General features: G+C 41.9%; 1 protein-coding gene and 1 non-coding gene across 2 annotated transcripts in view; both read right to left on the bottom strand.

The window, feature by feature from the left end:
- Positions 1–17,024, bottom strand: part of LOC140333019 (peroxidasin-like) — a 25,658-nt gene that overhangs the window by 2,802 nt on the left and 5,832 nt on the right. Inside the window, exons 2-19 of the mRNA XM_072414391.1 lie at positions 14,735–14,806; positions 13,861–13,932; positions 12,117–12,188; positions 11,759–11,830; positions 11,600–11,671; positions 11,051–11,220; positions 10,830–10,947; positions 9,659–9,828; positions 9,078–9,350; positions 8,860–8,976; positions 7,917–8,075; positions 7,633–7,735; positions 6,307–6,464; positions 4,571–6,065; positions 2,703–2,837; positions 2,233–2,441; positions 1,014–1,116; positions 115–196 (exon numbers count right to left, since the gene is read on the bottom strand). Coding sequence (XP_072270492.1) covers positions 115–196; positions 1,014–1,116; positions 2,233–2,441; positions 2,703–2,837; positions 4,571–6,065; positions 6,307–6,464; positions 7,633–7,735; positions 7,917–8,075; positions 8,860–8,976; positions 9,078–9,350; positions 9,659–9,828; positions 10,830–10,947; positions 11,051–11,220; positions 11,600–11,671; positions 11,759–11,830; positions 12,117–12,188; positions 13,861–13,932; positions 14,735–14,806 — 3,652 coding nt within the window. The remainder of the gene's footprint in view (positions 1–114; positions 197–1,013; positions 1,117–2,232; positions 2,442–2,702; positions 2,838–4,570; positions 6,066–6,306; positions 6,465–7,632; positions 7,736–7,916; positions 8,076–8,859; positions 8,977–9,077; positions 9,351–9,658; positions 9,829–10,829; positions 10,948–11,050; positions 11,221–11,599; positions 11,672–11,758; positions 11,831–12,116; positions 12,189–13,860; positions 13,933–14,734; positions 14,807–17,024) is intronic.
- Positions 1,506–1,577, bottom strand: TRNAC-GCA (transfer RNA cysteine (anticodon GCA)). The gene has a single exon. It is a non-coding gene; the product is annotated as a tRNA-Cys (tRNA).

Here is a 17,024-nt window from a genome sequence, read left to right as displayed (position 1 = left end):
ATAATTTTCATTGGGGCAGAAAAGATATTCCTTTCCACCAATAAATAGCTTTCTATGTATACATATAAGAATTCACACAGCGAACATTCAGGCATAGGAATCCTAATATCGCACCTTGTCTTGTAAGTCTCCAAGGGTTGTTTCAAGTGTTGAGACGTAGTTTTCTTCAGTGTCATCTTGTAGGTATTCATCTTGGCTACAAGACAAAGAACAATGAGCTGCTACATGAAGATTGTCTATGAAGGTGACAAGCTGTACTTTACAGAACATACAAGGAATACCGACCCTAGTGATATGAGGGGTTGTGTTATAGGTAAAGAGAAGACAGATGGATAAAGGAGGTTGGAAGAGATGCAATGCATTATTCTCGAACTAAGAAGACAATTCCATAACAGAATCGTGCAATAGAAGAATTATTTTGCTCAGAAAAACAACCTTGGTTCTTGCTGCATCCTCCTCTGAACTCCTAGGCATCAGAGAGTGTTGGAGCATGGTGGATCTATAAATCACTACAGCAATGGCAAAGAGTTGGAGGAGGGAAACTTCCAAAAATGCTAAATGCTCAGGGGGGCATCAATGCATGTCCTGCTTTTGTCTCTTTGGGCTACAGAAGACCATTGGATGCCTTTGGCCAACTGAAGAGTTTATGGGACGGATATAAAGGCTGCAGATAGCAGTTTTATTAGGAGGTTGAAGATAAAAGAAACAAGTATGCATGTGAATTCTATCCTGGGAGCTTCATGTAAAGAATGATAGACAGCAATCTTTAGGGGCTTTTAGAAGTGGAAGTGAAGGGCTACTACCCCAGATACTGCAAGGCCATCAATGTTGATTGCTATGTCACAAATAAGGGATAGAAAAATGAACTTCCTGGCCTAGCAAACGCATTCTGCACCTGTTTTGTGATGTTCTCTGTATACCTCCACCCCTGTATTTGCAGAGATCAAAGCCCAGATCAGAGATCAATGAACATATTATTGATTGTAATAACCTGTAAAGAGTATGCAGCTTACCTGGGGTCCTCAGGGGTAAATCTGTCATTATAGCTGAATTCATCATCCCGTCTATTCCGAAAGTGTGAAGAGAGAGCATCAGACTGGCCCTGCGTCCCACACCCTGGGGTCAAACAGATTTTTGGTCTTGTTGAATATTAAGCCCACTTATTACTACTTAAATAGTAAAACATGCAGAACATACCTTTCTATTTACAAAAGAAAAAAAAAACTCTTGTTTTTGGAACCACCAGATTAAGATAATAATAAAACATAAATAAAAGGTTTACAAACAAAAAAGGGGCCCCCACCTTCTTGCCATCATGAAGATGATGGAGAAGGCAGAGCACAAACACAGCAGGCACAGATAGCATTACATTCTGGGTTCCTTTTTTAGGCAATCATTTATCCTACTAACAACCATGACCCCACAAAACCCTGGATTATTGTGATTTCTCTGCAGTTGAACTAATCTCTGATAATTCTGAATTCACTATACAATTTAAAAAACGAAGGGGGCACCCGGATTTGAACCGGGGACCTCTTGATCTGCAGTCAAATGCTCTACCACTGAGCTATACCCCCTGTGCACATGTGCAAGCCATTATCTAGAACAGGTATAGTGACTTGCCATTCTGTGAGTCATTGTATATTTGTTCAGCAGTGTTTGCTTTCCCTGCTTACTGGACGGCTAATTTTAAAGAGAAGAAAAAAAAACCTGGCAGGTTCTGCAATCAGAGGGAACAGCTTGTACAGAATAGCAAAGCAGGGAACTTAGATCTGTGTTGAGATACAAACAAAACAGATGAATTCTGCTTATTGTTATTTGCATCTGAACAGCTCACACCAACACACAATTAGTGGATTTACATTTAATTCCATCTATAGACAAAATGTGTTTTTCACTAAGCTTTAACCATTCTCTATTTCATCCCTTTGTGTCCCATTGGAGAGATTTCACTTCACTTCCTTTATTCCTGGTAAAATGATTGGTTGCTTTTTTTTTACCTGAACAGGTGACTATAGCAGTTCGGCTCTACCACTTAGCGTTTGGGGAGTGACTATAAAAACATTTCCTAAAACCCTGACACGAGTTATTCCAGGGGTGGACATAGGGAGGTGCAGCCACCACACAAGGGCACCACAAAGGCCCCATGTCAGTTCAGCACAAGGGCCCGCTAAGGGCTGCTATGTCTGCCATCAAGTTATTTAATGGTGAGGTGCCCACTCCTGTGCTTACCATCGCAGCACTCTTTCCAGAAGCGCAGATCTAGCCCAGAGATATGGCTACAAGGTTTTATATCCTCAGGGAAGATGGCCACTTGGAACACATCATCTTGGACGTGCTGAATGTTGTCTCCATTGTCGCACAAGACTCGAGCCAGTGACGTCTGCTTGATTTCAGTGAGCTGGGCTGGGGTGAAGACACCAGGGTTGGTGTACCAGAACCTGCATGGGGAAGAGAGGCAGGACATTTGTATTATTCTGTTATTCAATGTTCTTCATATATATCTGACAGATCAGGACAAAGCACCGCCATTCTTCCTTTCCAGTCTGCTGGTGTGCAAAATACATTGTGGCCCTGTTAGCTCTCTCAGCCTGTGAACGTACTCCCTATTAGCACATGTGTACCATAGCACAGTCTGGTTAGCTTTGTCCGGATTAGTTCATGTAGAGCTTTCTAAATTCACTTAGCCACATAAACCGTACCTGTCTCCATCCCGAAGCCTTTTAAACTGTGTGACCAGCAGGCACATCAGGGTTGGGCCAACACGGGAACCTGGGATAAGATCCTCCACGATCAGGGCAGGAAAAAGGTCCACGTTCTTGGGGGTCCCATACAAGCTGTAGATCAGTAAGAACATTTGTAAGTAAAAGAGACATAATTACTCCTAATACCATACTGTATGATATTGCTTTGTCTAAAATACTTGCTCTTCCTTGGACTGCGCTAAGTGACAGGTTTGTCTTAGTAGCAGGAACCACTAGGAGGTAATATTTCATTTTTATACCAGTGACGTGAATTGGTGGTATTGTGAAACATGTGAACTCAATATTGGAAGAGAAGTGCTAATCAATAATCTCAGTAAAAGATCAGGCCGCCTACCCTGTTGGATATAAATAATTATTGAAAAAAGAAAGAAAAGAAAGCCAGGGTGTTTCAATTGTGGCAAATGTATTGAGTAAAAAAATTCAAATTGTGCATGTAGCTACAGTTTTAACAAATTCAAGTGTTATCGGTCTTCCCCACTACGCAATCTGTGTGTGTGTGTGTGGGGGAATGAGATCATGAACTAGATAATGAGCTCCTACTGAAGTTATAACAATTAGACGTCTCGTGTCCCTACGTATTTCGCCTCTCAGGGCTTCCTCCGGGGACTTGGTGGAGAACGTTTGTTCAGTGATCAGGGTGCGTGCTGATCATGGTGGAAGAGATGTTTCAAAAAGAGAGGATGCACAAGTAGTGACACCATGTTATGTCTGAAAAAAACTGGAGCTTCTCTGATTCTGAGTCCCCTGAGGAAGCCCTGAGAGGCGAAATGCATTGGGTATGAGACGTCTAATTGTTATAACTACAGTAGAAACTCATTGTCTAGTTCATGGTCTCATTCTAACCCCCCCAACCCCCCAGATTGTGTAGTGGGGAAGACCAAAACCAATTTCATTTGTTGAAACTATAGCTATATGCACAATTTGAATTTTTTTACTTAAAACACCCTGGCTTTCTTTTTCATTCTATTTCCAATGACGAACCACGTGAACTCCCAACCATTTGGCTTACTACGAAGTGGAACTTAGTTTAGGGGCAGCTAGTCAAAAAGGTACAGGCACTTTTCATCAGCAGCAGTATATTATCAGTTCAGTATTTTGGGTTCAATAGTGCCCCGTATCACCAAGAAGAGAGAGCGGGTAAACTACTACCCTACCCTATGACCTCAATGATGAGATACAAGACTAAAAAAATGATGTCCTAATGTCAGTGCCAATCTCTGAAGCATTCCGGACAACTAGAAGAGGAATGAAGACGTAGATGACCAAAAGCATCACGATTAGACTTATACCATCAAAAAATGGCAGATAAAAACATATGCCAAAGGTTCTGTATGGTTAGGGCCATTTCAGACCCGCAGTGAACTACAGCATTCTTCTGCATTTGGGAATAATTTTGTTCACACAGCTGCAGTGGGAAAGGGTTCCAGAAGTTTAGAAGTTGCTTTTGACTATCTTGTTCTCTTTTTCTCTCAGATTTATTTTTTGTTTTGTTCAATCATCTGTCCCACTGGGTAAAATGTTTGACTCTTCTCGGTTTAGGATGAGGATTATTTAAAAATATTCTGCATCCGGGGTGTTGGATCTCTTGATGTTGGGGTTCCTTTCACCAGCCCCTGCATATATATGGCTGCTAAAAAAGCCTATTGTTATCATTAAAGGCCCTTTAGGATTAGTTAGTCTTGGAAATTTCATTTTTAACCTCATACCTGGTACCCCAAGAAGGTTTTCTGTGAATAATAAATGTATATGTACTGTTCCTAGTCTTAATTAACTGTATAACAATTTATCATTTTTAAACTACTCACCTTCGAAGCTTCTGCCTTACATCCTGGTTCTTGATTTCATTCTTCAGGTCCTCAAAGTCCTGTGCTGAGGTGAGGTTGCAGAACATCCTATAATCATTGTATGGTGGAATTCCATGGTCCCGGCCACGTTGGATATTAATGGCTGCAAGGTCCAGAGACACAGCATGTACAGCAGCAAACAGTTTCTCTGTAAGCTCCAAGTTGAGAAGTTCTGTGGGGACTCTCATCTTACCAGGGACCCCAAAAAGCCCTCGCAGTATAGGGTCTATCCCACCCTCCTGGAGCAACCTAAATGGGCTGAAAAAGGTTTTGTGTAAAGGGAGATTCCCCTGGTGGATGGGTTGAAAAGTTTCATTTAGTCGATAGATAATTGGGTTAATCAGGGTGTGCCCAAATCGGAAAACAGCAGTGGCAAAGGCATTGAAGATGCCACTGTTGACATTGGGGTCATAGCCCTTATACTCCCCTAGCATTTTCATTCCAGGTTCTCCTAGAATCTTTGGAAGCCAATGGGTGAAGGTAATGTGCTGCATTTGAGCACCAACAATCTTTCGGGCCTCATGGTAGATTTTATCACCATTCCAGTGAGGATTAAGTTTAAGTAAATGTTCTGCAATGCGGTTATGTTCCCGAAACCACAAGGTGTGCATGGCAGTAAGGCCAAGCTGTTCATTAGCACGATGATCTCCTGCTAGAAAACAAGGGACTGAACTCTCCCGCTCATCTCGCATACATTCTGTGGGTGGTCCATGAGCAGGAGGCATCATTGACTTTCCAGAAGACATCAGTCCACCATTTTTCAAAAGGCCCCTCTGGTTTGTCAGATCTCGGAGCTCCATGGACTCCTGCTCAGAACTCCCATACACATTGGAGGCATCGATGTAGGAAGTGAGCATATTGACCTGCTCTCGGTAATAGGCCGAGTCCAACAGAAGAGAAGTCACTCCGCTGCCACAAACGGGGCTGGATCGAGCAAAGAACATGCAGTGTCCATTTCTTAACCGAGGATCATTCTCAGGAATGCTGATAGGAAAGCAGGGTGGGTCATTGGTACACACCTGGCTGCAAGGTGCCCCATCTGAGAATCTGGACATGCTGAGTGCTGGAATGGTCTGGTCTAGATCATGATCCAGAAACTGACCCCACTGCATGAGCATGTGAGTGTACTGAGCATCTGGGGTAATGGTCTCTGTGCCAATCATGGTGGTGGACACCAGACGGGGAAGTGGTAAAGGCAGAGCACCCGACTCATCCGATGCTCCTCGCGGTTGGTTGAAGCCATTCTGGTAGTTAGGCTTGAGAAGGCGCTGGAAAGCAGTGACAGATGCCCCCCACATTGGATGCCGCAGGTTGTTACAGGTGCCATCAAGGCTTCGGTAGTGCTGGTGGAAACATAGGTCTGAGCAGTTAGGCGTCTGTCTGTGAGCAGAACATCCCGAGATGTTGGCAATCATTCTTATGTAGTGAGGGGACAGCAGATCGCTATAATGATAACCTGTATGGGTAGAACTGACAAGGTTATATTCCTTTAAAAAAAGGACACACGCCTCCTCTATCCACCCATAAATCCACTGCACTGCCTGAAACTGCCATGCAGGGTAATATAGGAAGCTAAAACCAACACATACATAGGTATGAAATACACGTTGATTGGTAAATCTGCCTACTGTTCAGATTTATAAAACATAAGCAATTCTGCTCCAGATTGCACTGGTTGTTTAAGATCATTGGCCTACCTGTGCTGTTGAGATTCTCCAGCAAGCCTTGCTGCACATGTTCCTCTATCAGTTCAAGGGTTCTCTCCAGGATCTCTGCTGCTCGAACAGTCTCAATAGCCTGAGGGTCACGTGGGTAGCGGGCCAGGGCAAAGAGGTCACTAGGTGTCTTGGGTAATCTGTATTAGGATAATGGAATCATTTTTGTATAGTGCGGTATACTCGTAGTGTTCTAATAAGACATTAACAGACAGATGTGTATCAAAGAGGACCGAAAGTCGTGCAGAAAAAGAAAAAAGACAAGAAGAGGATTAGTTAGCAGTGTTGCCTGTGGGCTACTAGCAAATGATCGCTTCCCCAATTAAACTCTGTACAGATGCATGATATATTTTTGGGAAGCAAGTGAATATAGAAGCTTGTGTCTATCATTAAGATGCAGATTATGAAAGGCTTTCTATATGAACTTGGCGTAATATTCCCCTTTTACCAGAGCCTGAGAATTATAAAGCAAGATACACAGATGTAGTAAGGACCCCTTTTCAGTGTTGCAGCTTCAAGTAACTAAAATAAGGCTTCAGGTGGAACACATTACGCAGCTCTGTACATATGTCATTTGCCAATGTTGTTACAAGTGTTTTATAATCTGTAGATTTATATCAATGATCAGTCCATCAGTGAGGATATAATTCTGCACTCTATATGTAAACTGCATTGCCATACATTTCTATGACCATAAAATTATGTTCTACTAATTTCTCCTTTGCTGGTTTAATCTGTACACTTAATTGTTATAATTTACACAGATATATTTAGTTAAACAATTTGGAGCCATCGCCAATACTTACACTTTCCATTGAGAGACGGCAAACAATGTTGGCACACCATTGGCTACACACATAATGAAAGGTTTATCCATGTTCTGCATACCTGAATAGTCCTTGGGTAAATCATTCCAATGATACAGCACCTAAATAATTTTCACTCTTTAAGCAGCCACTTTCATGTGTTCTCTCTCCCTTGCTGAGCAGGTATGAGTGATCCCTTTCCTTCTGACCATTTACTTCCCTCCCCTGCTAAATGGGTAGAAGCGATCCAACCCTTGCAGTAACTCCTATCTCCAAAATACCTGCCATCTGCAAAAATATCCACATGTCAAGGTGTCAAAAAACAAAAAAAGGTTCCTCATCTTGTAGTACCCCACCTTAAATTGGCCCATATTTTTCATCACAGACACAAACAGGTCTGTTGCAGGGTAACACTGCCTGTTCCTATTTCGGACAGGACACTGGTATATGCACAAGGAAGAGCTTCTTACCTACAGGGCAGGGCACGACTGAGACTCCTCACCTGCTGAACAGGTATCTGTGAGTGGCATTGAAGCTGTTATTGACACTTAGTATGGCTTCTCGTAAGGCTATTTCCACAAAGGAATCCCCAACTCGAGTCGTATCTGAAAAGAGATACAGTCAGTCAGCCATAGCTTTTATTATGTGCCAAAAATAGAAAATGCAACAGCATTATCTATCACAATTTAAGGTTATCATAACATGGTTGTATAAAAGTCAAATAAGAACTAAAATCTAGATACAAAAACCAAATTGCTAGCTTAGGCCTTGACTGAATGTACTTACCTTGTGGCTGCACATACAACTGAACCGACACAGAGCTGACCCCCATAGAACTGGTGGCAAGGCATCGATACTGCCCGCTGTCCTTCACCCCAGCCTTCAGGATACGGAGAGCTCCCGATTCCAGAATTTTGTTTCGGCCATTGTTTGGCAGTTCTCCTCCTATGGGCAGTCACAAAACAGACACAGATTAACAAACTTCTGGCACGGACTGAAAATACCAATGCTTCCATTCTCCTTTAACTTTACTAATGCAGCAAAAGTGCCCAATTAGCTGCTGCTATAGCTTCTCTTGTCCCCATTCCCGATATCACAAAGAAAAAAAAAAACAAAGTGCCTATGGAATAACTCATTGGAGTACCCATACTACAAGAATAGAAAATGGGGAATCCAAAATGTCTGTTATTGCATTTTTACCGGAGCACCTTATTTGCATATCTTAGCAAGTTCTAATTCTTTTTCAGTTTATGCCAAAAGAGAAATAATGGAGTTCTATTACTTTTATCATGTTAGGTTATCCTGTCATTAAATGAGCTGAAAAGAGAACCCCAGTCTGCAGCACAGCAGAAAACCTATACAGCTGCGGTCTTTTAAGGACAACAGAAGCGGTCATGTGTTCAAACTCAGTGGAGGGCCGGCATCTGCACAGGCCTTGGCAGAAAATAAAACCCTTCCACTGATCAGCTGAGTGGGGATTTCTGCCAACAGAGGAATTAACACACAAGGGGGAAGATAAACACTGGGACCTTGGTGAAAAACAAAAACAGGAGACAGGAGACATATTTTTTTGCTGGAAACCTATGTGCCAAAATCAAACTAATATCATTTTCAGAAAATTTGAGTTTCTCTCTTCCAGGTAAAAAGCAATCCAATGGTTAAAATCTAATCTATATGCTCATAATTAAATTAGAAAATCACTGCAAGATAGGAATATGGAAGGCCCTACCATCTTTAGTCCAGGTTATGACAGGAGCCGGTTGCCCACTGGCAGAGCAAAGAAATTCCACATCTTGGCCTTCAGTCACTGTCTGGTCTCTGGGAACCACGGTAAACTTCTGTGGATCTGGAAATAAAGGAAATTGAGATAGGAATCTCACTCCAGGCCAGTATTGAAATCAATACATTGGTCTTACATCTGAGTATCTGCTCGCCATCCATGCTCACCTTGTACAATGATGGACGCCGAGGCCTGTATGCTACCCTCAGTATTGCTGGCATGACAGCGATAGAGTCCCTGGTCTGTAGCAGTGAGGTTCTGGATGTACAATCCTCCGGAGCTGGTGATGGTGAAGCGCCCCTCGCTGGAAATCACTTCCCCATTTTCTTTGGTCCATGTAATTTTCGGCTGAGGCTCTCCAGTGACTCCACACTCCAGGGTCACGCTTCCATCTATAAGCGCCTCAGTGGTTTGGGGTTGGATGATAAACACTGGCTTTGCTGAGAAAGTAAAAATATTCTATATACCTTCTATAACAGGACATTCACTGCCTAGATTTAGAATGAAAATGTATTTTAAAAAGGTACATATTTTAGAAAGTGTAGAAAAAAAGCAGCTTGTGGCTGTTCAATAGTGTTGGTCATAAACCTTGCATTGTGGTTGAGCAACCTTCTGCTGGTCCACCAGCAACCATGTAGGGATTGGATAACAATTGGGAGATTTGTTGGGTTACAAACAATTACACTCTCAAAGCCATGTCCATGCCTACCACAAATTCATATTGACCAGCAGGGGGAATGTTACTTACATCGGCTGCCAGAGTAGCGCAGGACCGCCTCCTGAGTGCGCACCTCCCCTGCGATATTCTTGGCTGCACATTGATAGACCCCTTTATCCGACTCCTGTGTGTTCTGGATCATCAGCGTCCCATCTTGTAACAAATTCAGCCTCCCATCGTAACTCATATCGATCTCATTGCTGAATGGAAAGTGAGCACATGTCAGTGCTGAGATAGGGTATTTGCCCCTTCCAAATTTCCTTTATTATCAATCATTTTGGAACATATTAAATTCTAACATTTATTCACTGGGGTCCATTATATACCAGTGCTCTGGCTTGCTATAATTTAAAAAAACCTATATAGACCCTAACTAGACTGTCTAACAGATTATGAGTGCATGTGTCCATAAGATTATGTGTGCACAAACCTTCCTTGTGTGGACATCCAAATGCCCCGAGATCTTTTCCGAGAGACGCCATCTTGGATGTGATATCAGCTACCCCAGCAGACTCCAAGCGGTCATACAACTAACATTCTATAGCAGCCTTTCCTAAAGTTTTACCCCAGAAGAAACCCTAAAATAATTTGCAGGTCTTGAAGAATCCACTGATAATATCAATGCATTGGGCGTGAGTGGAAAAAAAATCCCCTTGCATTAGTGGTCAGTTGGAAGAATGTTTCCTGCACAGTAGTGGCGTGAATGTCACCTTAAAAACAGATAAAATGATCTCTGGTGTCAAACTGCTGGCTCTGTCAAATAGTTTTTGCTCAAGAGTTTTGCAGGCATCAGCAGATGTGAGATCAAGCATCTACACCTCAAGGAATTCCTGGCAACCTTTGGAGAAACTTTAGGTTTCCATGGAACATTGGTTGAGAAAAAGAATGGCAGCTCTATAGTATTCCTCTTCACTTTTTCCACAGCAGCTACATCAAATAATTTAGGAATGGGGCAAGACTTGGGCCAGCAGAAGAGGATAGAGTCAATGACAGGGTATACGTTCTTCTGAAAAAAGCCAAATTTTCTAGCAAGATCAAAGACACATTACAAATAAAACGCTGGCTATCTGTGATTGGTCATATGCAATTTAGCATCCATGACGGTAGTCTGAATACTACTGATGGGGAACCATTTTAGTATTAATAATTTAAGACATTGGTATCAATACCTAGACACTGCTTAATGACCTATGACACTCACTTATTATGTAGCCATCTGATGTTGGGTTTGGGAGTTCCCTCGGCTCGGCAGATAAAATAGACTGTATTTCCGAGAACCACGTCCACATCTCTGGGCTCTGATATAATTCGAGGCATCTCTAGAGGTTAAATCAGACAGATATTAGATGGAATATTTAAATTTGGGGTGAAATGAGCCTTTCAATTTTGGATACTAAATTTGTTTTCTCCACGTCCGCTCACCGCAGTTAAATTGGTCCTCAGGGAGAAAGCTCACAGACTTTCCTCGCAAATGTGCCGGACTTTCGCAGGTGGCAGCAGTCAGAGTGCTGCTTCTCTCTGTGAACTTCTTTAAAAGGTCCCCCAGCCACACCAGCTCACAGTCGCACACCAATGGGTTGGAGTCTAAACGTCTGGACACACACAGACAAATTGTGATAACACTTTTTGTACAGCTCAAAAACTTGTACTATAAACCCCTAGGCTCCAGAATGTCATTATAACAGAATTGTGGAGTCACTATTGTATTCCAGCAAATATTGTGAGTTTATCTTTTCTCCACCAATTTTTATGCCACCACACACAAGATAAAATTAAAAAAGTGATTAAAACACAAGGTAGATGACAGCAGAATGATTAAGGGAGGTGTTTGCAGTGGAACAGCTGCAGACCTGCATGCATTTGAAGTATTTATTACAGCAATGGTAGGGAAAATTAAAGCCAGTAAATTGCAGCTGCAACGGAGTCCCCTGTGAATACATTGTCTTTTGGAGTTATATCTAACCAACTTACAGACGGGTCAGTGATGGCAGCTGAGAGAAGGTCCCCGGGTGAATTCTGGAGATTCGGTTATTGTGCAGGAACCTGCGGAGAGGATGCAACATGAACACAAAGCCAAAGCAATAAAACAAACAAAACACAAACATGACCCAATTTGCTGTTACCACTTACAGCCTCTCAAGCTTTGGCAGATACCCAAATGTGTTGACATCCAAAGCATCCAGAATGTTGAAGTGTAGATACCTGGGGAGAGGACAATGGATACAAAAGAGAAGCTGAAAACTGGGTGAACGGAGAGAAACAAGTCTAGCAAGCCGTGATAATAGCAGGACCCTAAAGTTTAAACACATAAAGAGTACATATAGCAAAATATGCTGCAAGGCTGAATACATCTAGGTCATTGGAAAGGACAAGGTGCTCACTTTTCTCCTAGAGGAAGATAAGCCTACACATACTGAAGGGGTTCATTAATGTACAACAAAAAAAAGACTGCCTATGCATGTTGGACATTGATGCCAGCTATACTTACAGCTGTTCCAGTGAGTCCAGTCCATGGAAAGCATTCCCTTGTATGGTGCGGATTTCATTCTTGTATAGATATCTGCGAGAATGCAAAGGATGAACAAAGAGTTAGAATACATGATAAACGTTCACCAAGTGAGAAGAATAATGTGAATAATGTGAGAAGGAAAGACATTAAACTAAAAGACTGAGAATGGAATGAAGTAATAGGAAATAAGAGGACGATACTACAAGGTCAGCATAAAGAAGAAGAGCCAAGCATCATTAAAAGAAAAGAATCTAAAAATTAAATACGGTATGGCAATTACAGGGTTAGAAGGTAAAGAAAGTAAGTAGAATAACCAAGGCAAGATATGACTGGAAGGACAGCACGATTAGGAAGTCAGGGACCAGAGTAGAGGAATGAAAGGAAACATCAGGAGGACATATGACAGAAGGATACTGATCAGTGACCAGGACAGAAGAAGGAAACCTCAGGGGATGATATAACTAGAAGGACACCAATGAGAAGTCAACAAGAAAAAAAAACTAAGGAGGAATAGGACTAGCAAGAAGTAGAAGTCATGGACCAGGGTAAAAAAAAGGAAACATCAGAATGTATCCTAGAAGGACATCAATCAGGGACCAGGGAAAAGGGAAGAAGGAGGAAACACCAGGAGAACATATGACAGGACAGCAATTAGCGACCAGAGAATAAGATGGAAACCTCAGAAGAACATATAGAAGGATAGAAGGAAACATCAGAAGAACATATGATAGGACAGCAATCAGCGACCAGAGAGGAAGAACAAATCCTCAGGAGAACATATGATAAAAGGAAACATAAGGAGAATGTATGCTAGAAGGACACCAATCCACTACCAGGGCGGAAGAAGGAAACAGAACATATGATAAGACAGATAGGACACCAATTCACGACCAGGGAACATCAGGAGAACATATGATAGGACACCAATCCGCAAGCAGGGAAGAAGGAGGAAACATCATGAGAAAATATGATAGAAGGAAACGTCAGGAGAACATTTGATAGACAGACAGTAGTCAGCGACCGGGGCAGAAGAAGAAAACATTAGGAGAAGATTTCACTAGAAGGACACAGGAGAAACAAAAACCAGGTAGAATAAAATGCCAGGGGGGGGGGGGGGGGCTAGGACTGTAAGGACAGCAAGAAGAGAAAGTCATGGACCAGAATAGAAGAAGGAAACATCAAGAAAACAAAGGATAGGAGGACACCATTAATCATCCAGGGTAGAAGGAGGAAAACTACGATTAGACATAGGCAGAAGAATAACAAAGAATAACAAAGAGAGAAGTCAGGGACCAGGGTAGAAGGAGGATGACCAGGAAAGGATATCACTAAAAAGATAGCAAGAAGAGAAAGTCAGGGATCAGGAAACTGAGAAGAGGAGAGAACTAAGTGTTTGGCAAGGAAAGAAAGAATTAAGGTAGAAAGGGCAAACAGCGAGTAGCAGGGAACCTCTCTCTGTGAAGGGCCAAAGGGTTAATATGATTTTGAGTACAACGATTTAGAATGATTTAGGATATGGAGATTTCAAGAGAAACTTTTGAAATGATTTAAGGAACAAACCAAACATCCTTTTCTTTCACATTTGCCATTGAATAATTCATGTCATTAGGCATGCACAAATTGATCTCACAATATTCAAAAAGAAATTGGGGGTAAAGTTAATTAGAATGGTCTCTAAAAGAATATTAGCAGAAAGAAAAAACAGAGGAACACTATGACTGACAAATGTTTTAGATTTTCCAATTTCTCAAATGGTTTCTTAGAGAGCCGTTGGATACGATTGTTGTTCAGCAACCTGCGATAGGAACAAAACAAAAATAAATAAGTCAAGCAATGACAGTGCAATTCAGTTCTAATACCAGCAGTCTAATTACAAAGTAAACGTCCCTATCAAACAGTAGAGAATACTCCACAGGAAAGGCCATTTTTATTGTCCATGTCCAAACATAAACAAGTGTCAGGCTTGGACATCCAAATAAAGCGTGAAAATGTCAATGTTTCCTAAGTAAGCGTATGCACTGGGCCAGATTTATTACAGCTGTCCAAGACTGCAGAAGATAGACTAACATGGGGGAACCTGGGTGATCCAGCAAAGTTGGAATGGTTCTAGCCTAGAATTGAAAACATTTACCAACTAATAGGAAATGCTAGGCTTCTCCCATGATAGTTTATCTTCTCCAGATGAGCAGGGCCAATGCTGTGTATGAAAAGCCAGGGTCTGCTTCCAGGGCCAGAACGGGGTGCATTACAGTAATTAATAGTTAAGGTTCTATTGACTTTAAAAGAAATACAGAATTTTGCATAGGCTTTCATTCCACCCATTAATCTTTTATAATCTGATCTTTCAATAGAATTGCATTCTAGGAAACAATGAAACATTTGCAGGCTCTACCACTATTTATTTTCATCAACTGAGCTGCAGAGGTAGCAGTTGCTTCCTTGGAGATCCTACACCCAAAGCCTACCAATTTATATATACAATTACCATAGAGAAGTGTGCCACACATGGTTGGGAATTCCCAGTGATCACCTCCACCAGGACACCCACTAACCCACTTCTTGTTCATTAAAGAGAAATAGTTTCAGCATTGTCTTACAGAGTGTGAAGGTTGGGCAGCTTCTGGAGGGCTTCAGCATTGACCTCTCGGATGCGGTTAAATCTCAGGTCCCTGTAGAAATAAAAATGAGAATGGATTATATTTCCTGACAAGGTATTTGTTGGGTTATACCACCATTGTGAGCACTAAAACACTGCATGTATCCTCGGATTCAGCTCCTGTATAAAACAAGGACTCAACCCACCACTACTCCAACCCATCTGCATCTCCTGCTTCTTTACGCATAGAACCAGACTGGGTATTAACTTTACAAATCATCATAATACATGCATGAAAAATCATTATTAAGCAACAACGTCAAAAAAGTTCTGTCTTCTATTAATAAAAAGCCATCCTTGTTTTAACTTAAGCTTTCCTGCTGCTAACATAAGGAAGCGTTTTATCTGATTGGAGGAAGGGGGGATTATGGTGAACTTCTGGAGAGGTAGGAAATACAGATGGCACAAGACAAATGCCCGCTTGCATGCAATGGGTTCTCCTTTGGGACAGTTTATATATCAGTGCCCATCTACCGTCACCATACCAATGTAAATCCTAGAGGTGATCATCTGTGAGCGGAAACTAAGGCAGTCTTTCTCAAACTTTTTAACATGGAGGAACCCGGAAAACACTTCTCAGGAAACCCCAGCTTTAATTACTAAAATCACAGCTCACAGTATGTTAGCATGGCGATTGTTTTGTGCCAAATCCTTGGATGGCTGAGCTGACAGCACCATAAGGGAACATTCAGAAATTATTGGAGGGAACGGCGGTGTCCAGCTAGGGTTCACCTCAATCCAGGCGGAATAAAGTGTTCCTGGAATTGGGCCACGCTGGACACAGCTACACTGCAGAACACACATTCGGTCCTCATTGTGTATAAAAAGGCTGCGTGCGAACATGAAAACATTCAGTGACATCACCGATAAAGAACTCCATCTATTTCTTCTTAGAAGCACGAAATGCTGGCAGCAAAAAGCCATACATAGAAGATCAGGAAAAACAGCAATGAGTTACACCATGTACAAGGGAAAAAATGTTTGTGAATAAATATGTGTTCAAGATAGAATCCCTGCAAAAACTACCTACCGTCATACATGCCGCACTCCTCGCCTGCATGTACCATCATCTACCATACCTTCTGCAATCCTCCCCTCCAAAGATTGCCCTATATCATACCCATCCCAGTCCTCTCATGCACATACTGCCCAATATCATACTAATCATATTCCTCTCCTGTACAGATTTCCTATTATCATACTAATCATATTCCTCTCCTGTACAGATTTCCTAATATCATACTAATCATATTCCTCTCCTGTACAGATTTCCTAATATCATACTAATCATATTCCTCTCCTGTACAGATTTCCTAATATCATACTAATCATATTCCTCTCCTGTACAGATTTCCTAATATCATACTAATCATATTCCTCTCCTGTACAGATTTCCTAATATCATACCTGCTATACTCCTCTCTTGTATAGACTGCCTATCATCATACACTGTGCATTGACACTGTACATGCTGCTTGCTGTTGTACCCCTGCATTGCTCTACATATTGCTCATTGTCTTACCCTCCTCACTCCTCTTTTATAAACGTCTCGCTGCTTTGCTTTCTGTACTTCACTTCTGCATTGTCAAACTGCCCCTACCCATCTCATGTACAAACTGGCCGCTGTCATACCCTCCACACTCCTCTTTTTTCTCTCCTGCTGACCATTAAAATGTAGTTGTGGAGAAAATTTATAATGAACAACCATGAGGGGATTTCCTTTCACTCTGGAGAGATTTCCTCTAACTTCCTGTTGTCCCTTTCACTGAGACAATGGTAAGCATACAAACACTTGTTCCTGTCTTGTCCCCGTCAGTGGTTACTGACCTGCCAGGATGCTGAACGGCATTGGTACTGTGGCACAGATCTGAAAATGTCAGGAATACTTTTGTTGGGAGATAAAATTTTAGAACCTGCAGACACTTTTAGGATCGAAGCTGTTTTTTTTTTTTTAAATTGTCAAATTGGTGGAAATAAAAGAGGAGCCAAGCAGGCTCTGCTACAAAGCAGGAGGTAAACCACAACATTTAGCGGAATCCCTCTCAGAGTGAGAGAAGAAAAGCTGAAAATAAACATTTAGGATTTTGCAGGGTTTGGCCTGCTATCCAAGCGGAACACAGAACTGGAACAAATCACAAGTGGGACACAGACCTAAAACCAAAAACAGCAGCGGAGCACCGACCTGAAGAGCAAAAACACCAGCGGAGTACAGACCTAAAACCAAAAACAGC

This window comes from Pyxicephalus adspersus, chromosome 6 (assembly GCF_032062135.1).
Source record: "Pyxicephalus adspersus chromosome 6, UCB_Pads_2.0, whole genome shotgun sequence".
Classification (NCBI taxonomy): Eukaryota; Metazoa; Chordata; class Amphibia; order Anura; family Pyxicephalidae; genus Pyxicephalus; species Pyxicephalus adspersus.
The sequence above is the reverse complement of the archived record's forward strand: the minus strand, read 5'-3'. Positions and strand labels throughout refer to the sequence as shown.